Below are 6,074 nucleotides of genomic sequence, written 5' to 3'. Positions count from 1 at the left end.
AAAGTTTTGCATAAACTGAATGTCATAAACAACATAGAGTAGAACATATATGAGGTAAAGGCACACATTCAGCAGACTATACAGACTGATCCAAATCCTCCTCTGGTGCAAGATTTGCTGCAGTATCTTCAAATAAAACAAGTCAATTTACATTATCCATTAACCTGTAAGGGACAGGCTAATTGTACATCATGCAACCCCCCAGACTGGGCAAACTTTAAGGTTGGCCAATTTAAGAAAAAACAAATCAATGGAAAGCAGAAGATATGAAAATGCACATGGTGTAAGAAAAAAAATTTAAAAATTTTCCCTACCTTCCATGGAAAGTTGAAAGTGACTATTTACAACCCTGTGTGGGGCCTCTTTCACAAAACACTTGTAAATTTTACCAAGTCATACATGTTTTTCCTAATAATTTATTTTATTTTGTAAAATTATAATTACAGCTAACACAGTATCATAACAGGTAAGAAATAAAATTAGTAACAAATTCTGAGCATATTTTTTGTAAAATATTTATGCATATTTACTGAGATTGGAAATGCAGTAACTTTTTTTGGATTTCTATGTGTTTTTTCTAATGTTTCTTTGCAAAATTACAATTATAACTGACATCATATCGTAAAAGATAAGAACTAAAACCAACAGCAATCCCTGGGTATATATATGAGCAAATAAATAAAAAGACATCATGGGAGAGAAAGGAGCAAGACATTCCCCCTTCAAGGCAAGAACAATACTAAATTCCATGAGACGCCCATGACTGAGCTGAGCTGAATTCTTTAGTTGCCACAATTCATTTATGGGCCATTGAAGTATTGGAAACTCTTTCCTGCTTGATACAACCAAATCGTATGGTGTGTAATATTAATACTCCTCAGAGGGGATCCGTCTACCACCCAAAACCTGTTTCAGATCCTCTATTTAGGGGATCCATCCATGAAGGGTTAATGCATGTTTTCCAGTCAGAATTGTCTGAGACATGGTCAGCAGTTAAAATGAATCAAAATGTGCCTTCACAGAAATTTGTATTATTCAGTGACACTAGAAGTGCCTAGAAGCCCTTCAGTATTATTCAAAATTTACTTTGTTCAACAGATTAAGTTTTCATTTCATAAATTATGTTAAGCTGGTATAAATGTGGAAATATAGTTGGTTTATGCACATGTAAGCACAAAAGGAAATGAGGATACTGACCAGGTAGCCGAAGCTGCAATAGCTATGAATAGATCAAGTACACCTGACAAAATCGTAAATCATAGCAGATTAAACCAGTTGTTGGAATATTTTCCGATTCATTCCAAAAGGAACACCAAACTGAAGTCTTATTATCCCATTTTCGAATTGATCACACTCATCTGACCCATGGATATTTGATTAATATTTCACATTACCCAAACCCTGAATATAGAAAATGCAGAATAACTCTCAAAATCAAATATATCTTTAGTGATTGTATAACTTTCAGGTAATTTTATATATCAAGTATATTGGAAACAAATCTTTGAAAGCAATTTTGTCAGATTCTCTTTCAGTTTACTGAATCCTTAAATTTTTAATGTGTTGCAATATGTATTTCATCGAGAACATATCCTTTGAGCAAGCCCTGCGAGAGGTGAGATGTTAACTCAGTTTTCTGGTTGCTCGATTCATAAATACTGTACAGTAGTGATAATCATTAACCCAGCAGCTAAGGCATTATTCTGGTCTGTGGTTTTGTGATGGTATTTAGCAATGGTACACATGTCATGGAAGTTGAGTTTTGTCCATAGGTGAAAATATAAATGTCCAGTGTTACATCATATACAATTTAGGTTCAACAGTTCACCTGGGGAGCCTTGGTAGAGGCAGGTGGTCATTAACAATGTTAATCAATTCTCCCACCTTCAGCTGCCAAGGGGCCAGGAGTGTCTTCAGGTACTGAACATTGATGAAATATAAGAAATGTGTTTTAATGGTGTTACCTGTGATGCAGAGCTCTGCAAGTAAGTAGAGAAACCACTTAAAATGGAAAGTAGTAGATTTCTGTTGGCTGGCCATGAGCTAGACATCTTAGTAGCTGTCATACCAGTCTTGTGGAAATAAACCACTGGCATCAGAACAAGACCACTTAACATTCAGTGCAAAACTAAGTTATGTGCTGCAGGCATGGTTACCTGCAATTTGGAAATATGGATGAAGTGAAGGACTAAAAAAACTTCATTCCAAAGAGGTTGAAAGATTATTATGACCAAGGTGCATCTTTTTCTTGCATTAAGCCCATACCTTATGTTAAAAGACATAAGAAGAATGTGTCACATGTCACTGTGTCCATATGTTAATTTAACTGAACAGAAATGTCCATGTAGCCTCAGTTTCATGCGTATTACAATACTCTTTAAAATCCAGATATCAAAGACAATGCATTATCTTAATTTACTATAAAACTCAGTGTTATGTCTTCATTTCCTAGTGCCATTACAGTTGTCAAATTCCTTTAGTATTTCAAGAAGAATATTCAAATGATTCCCACCAGTGGTGGGAAACATGCAATGCCACATGCTCTCATACATCGTTTGTACTACTGCATAATCAGAGCATTGCAAAATTGAACCAAAAATTGGATAGTCTGGATGAACTGTAAGTTGTCAACTCTATTCCATCTACTTATAGTTCCTTGACACACACAGAGTAGTTCCTTGACCACACAGAACCGATTGTAGAAAGTTGAGGGAGGGATTAAGAATAACTTACATGATCTACGTTTCCAACACAGAAACTTTTCAATCTAGGGTGCAAAAAACCACACACGTCTTCTAACATTGAGACATTTCTTTTCAGAAAAATGGTACAAGAAGCATGTTGAACTGATATAAAAATAAAATGTTATGAAGTAAACATTTCATTGTTAATGAACTGTATAAGTAAATTTAGTTGTAAATTAAAGAAAATTATATGTGGACTTATTTGACATTATATACTTATGGCATAATGCAGTAGTCTTAAATAGTAGAAATGAACAAGAGATAAAATTAATTTTATTGATTTCATACATGGATAAAATGTATAATTTGTACTTTTAGTAATTTAGGATAGGATGCAACTGTTAAAAGATTATGACAAAGCCTCCAGGTAAATGAAGTTCAAATTTATGCTGTATGTACTAGTAAATAAAAAATTTTACTACACCAGCTAACCTATTAATCACTGTAATATGGAATGGCAAAAGATCCTTTGGGTCCAGTACCCAAATGTGATTCTTAATGGGATACCATACTGTATATTATTATTATTATTATTTTATTATTAAATGTGGAGCAGTAGTCTACACCTAACCTCCAGTTTTACCATATTTCTTTTAGTTCACAGAACTAATGAAGTTATCCTTTTAAACAGGTACTACTGTGGCAAAAATTCTTCCTGGGTCTGTGTGGTCAGCGTCGAAACTTAAGAAAGAAAGATGGCCATGTGTATCACTTACCAAACCAGGTGCCAACTATAGTGAAGTCTACCAATGGTTGCCAAGAATACAATCCTACAAGTCAGGATCACCTATCGCAGGCATCTGGATATCCAATAAACCATCCTAGCAGATCCCATCATCCTGTCGGTGTGCATTTATCCCAGCTTTAAGCGCATACTTACGTTGATTGTTATTGAAGATTATTTTTAATATGATTATAGATCATGATTGTTTTTGTAGTTTTATGGGAGAAACTTGCCAGTGAAATGGCAGTTGTACCTTCAAAAACCCTAAAGAGCTGAAACTTGCCAGGTTTAGCATTAGGGAAATAGACAAGCTGGAGCTGCTGTAAAGAGTACCAGTGGATATTTTTTAAATGCAAGTTACATAACCTGGAAACCTAAATGGTTTTCAAATGTTATGTAAGGTCATTAGGTGTAAGTGATAATGTAATGGAAGACATTTTATTGACTTTATTGACAAGAAACAGATGTTTTGATCTGGATTTTTATACGGAAGAATTTTTCAGATTTTCCATCCTGTTTTTAGAAAATTTAGAATGTTAAAATGTCATACATGTAAGGCAAGATTTGATACAGCAAATATGTATGTTAGAGTCATTTTGCTGGTCAATTTGTACTGTTGATAACATTGTACTTGAGTACCTGTATACCTGAATTAAGAAAGAACAAGGATGACATAAAACTGGTAAAATGAAGTCTTATATGTATTCTACAAATGTAAATTTTCAAATTACAGGTAGCTGTATTGTTATTTTTATTACTTATTGTTTTTCTTGTACAATATCCAAATTACCTATGCTTCCACTGAGATGTCAGCACATGTAATTTGTAAAAATATTAAACAACTCCAAGTGGTTACAGCCTAGAAACATATAACAATTTAGTTTCCAAGCATTACCATAATTAAGTCTGCATGAAAAGCAAGTGAGATGTGGATGCATTGTTCTTACTGTGTATGACATGACCAATAGATTTTGGAAAAATATCATCCCAGGTAGCAGACACCAGGTTCAGATGTTGATAAATACAAGTGTTCTGCAAATGATGTGCGCCACAGAGACAGTCAAAATCAGATTGACAAATTAAATGTGGAATGTTGAACAGTGAACCCTGTGTATAAATAAAATCTTGGCAATTGTGAAATGCAGAACAAAACACTAAAATGGTATATTATAACAGACCATTCTTGATATGTAATTGAATAAAGGTTTTAATGAAAATTTTTATCAGAAGCTGACTTATTTGTGAAATTAATTTAACTTTTTTTTTTTTTTTTTTTTTTTTTTTTTTCAAGATTTTGATAAAGTTTTGAACAAGGTGAGAGTTCATGGAATTTTGACATTCAAACACTTCTTGATATTTGGGGTTTGTGTGACATGTTAAACAAAGGCTCAGAATTGTTTGTGAGATTATAAATTTGCAAGATTTTTCATTAATATAAACAAAAATGTAACATCTTTATTGCTTGCAAAACATCAACTCTCAAGACCCAAATGGTAAACAATAATGAGTAATATTCTAGTCTCTATGAAGACTGCTAGAGTTACATGAAACCTGAATGTATGTTGAAAACTTGTGAATAAATGATTTTGTTTGGCTTTATCATACATTTAATTGCAAATGATATTACGCTAAATTTTTGTGAACATTTTGTACATGTATCTTTTGTTAAACAGTATTACTCTATGAAAATATACTGACAGATCTCACCTCCAGTTCAAGATTTAGTGGTTTAATTGCACAACATATTTTCAGCATACCATACCACTAACTAATCATTCTTGACCTCAAAGCATGTATGTTGTATATATTGTATATCCCTAGCTGTTGAATAGACAGTGTTAGGTGTCCTTTATGTATATTTTTGTACATATTAGATGTAAACTAAAATATATATGCTATATACGATGGAAATTTCATTCGCCTCCAGATGTACGAAGCAAATTTCAAACAAAAGTGAAGTAACTGTAATAGAGGTATATAGGTGGGGTTAAATCTGCAATTTCATTTCCAGATACAAAATGCAATTAGGTAAAAAAATTCATTGTTTCTACAGGGATACAGACCTTCGCTTTTTGCTTATAATTTAGTTAAAACATACCTATAAGCCAACACTGTTTTAACTGTTACTATTCTTATGGCAACTAGAATTGTATAAATTTTAGAATATTGTTGGAAATCAAATTTAAAATAAATTTTTGAATATTAAGAATAACACCAGTTTCTAATCCATATAGTAAAGGTAAATCACTTATTAAAAGAAAATACATTTGGGAAATGCATTCCGACTTTGTGTGTGTGTGGTGCACTTCACATGAGAGATGAACACAGTACTGTACATCTGAGTGAGGTCTCCATAGGGGGTTAGTACCATCAGTGCACCTCATGAGATGCACTGGAGACATTACTTAGGGTTTTTGCAGCGTCTCTTCAGCCCCTAGCTGCAACCTCTTTAATTCCCTTTACTCAACATCTGTCCATATTCTCTTCCATCTGACTTTCCACCTTCTCCCCCTGTAGGGGGTTAGTGCCATCAGTGCATGTCATGTGGTGTACTGTAGGCATTACTAAAGCTTCTTTGCAGCATCCCTTCAGCCCCTAGCTGCAAC

The 6,074-nt window shown here is 33.6% G+C and overlaps 1 protein-coding gene across 1 annotated transcript in view; it reads left to right on the top strand.

The window, feature by feature from the left end:
- LOC136852625 (frizzled-10-B-like) overlaps positions 1–5,371 on the top strand; it is a 62,654-nt gene extending 57,283 nt beyond the window's left edge. Inside the window, exon 11 of the mRNA XM_067127548.1 lies at positions 3,376–5,371. Coding sequence (XP_066983649.1) covers positions 3,376–3,612 — 237 coding nt within the window. The 3' untranslated portion in view covers positions 3,613–5,371. The remainder of the gene's footprint in view (positions 1–3,375) is intronic.
- Positions 5,372–6,074: the final 703 nt, after the last annotated feature.

This window comes from Macrobrachium rosenbergii, chromosome 25 (assembly GCF_040412425.1).
Source record: "Macrobrachium rosenbergii isolate ZJJX-2024 chromosome 25, ASM4041242v1, whole genome shotgun sequence".
Taxonomy (NCBI): domain Eukaryota; kingdom Metazoa; phylum Arthropoda; class Malacostraca; order Decapoda; family Palaemonidae; genus Macrobrachium; species Macrobrachium rosenbergii.
The sequence above is the reverse complement of the archived record's forward strand: the minus strand, read 5'-3'. Positions and strand labels throughout refer to the sequence as shown.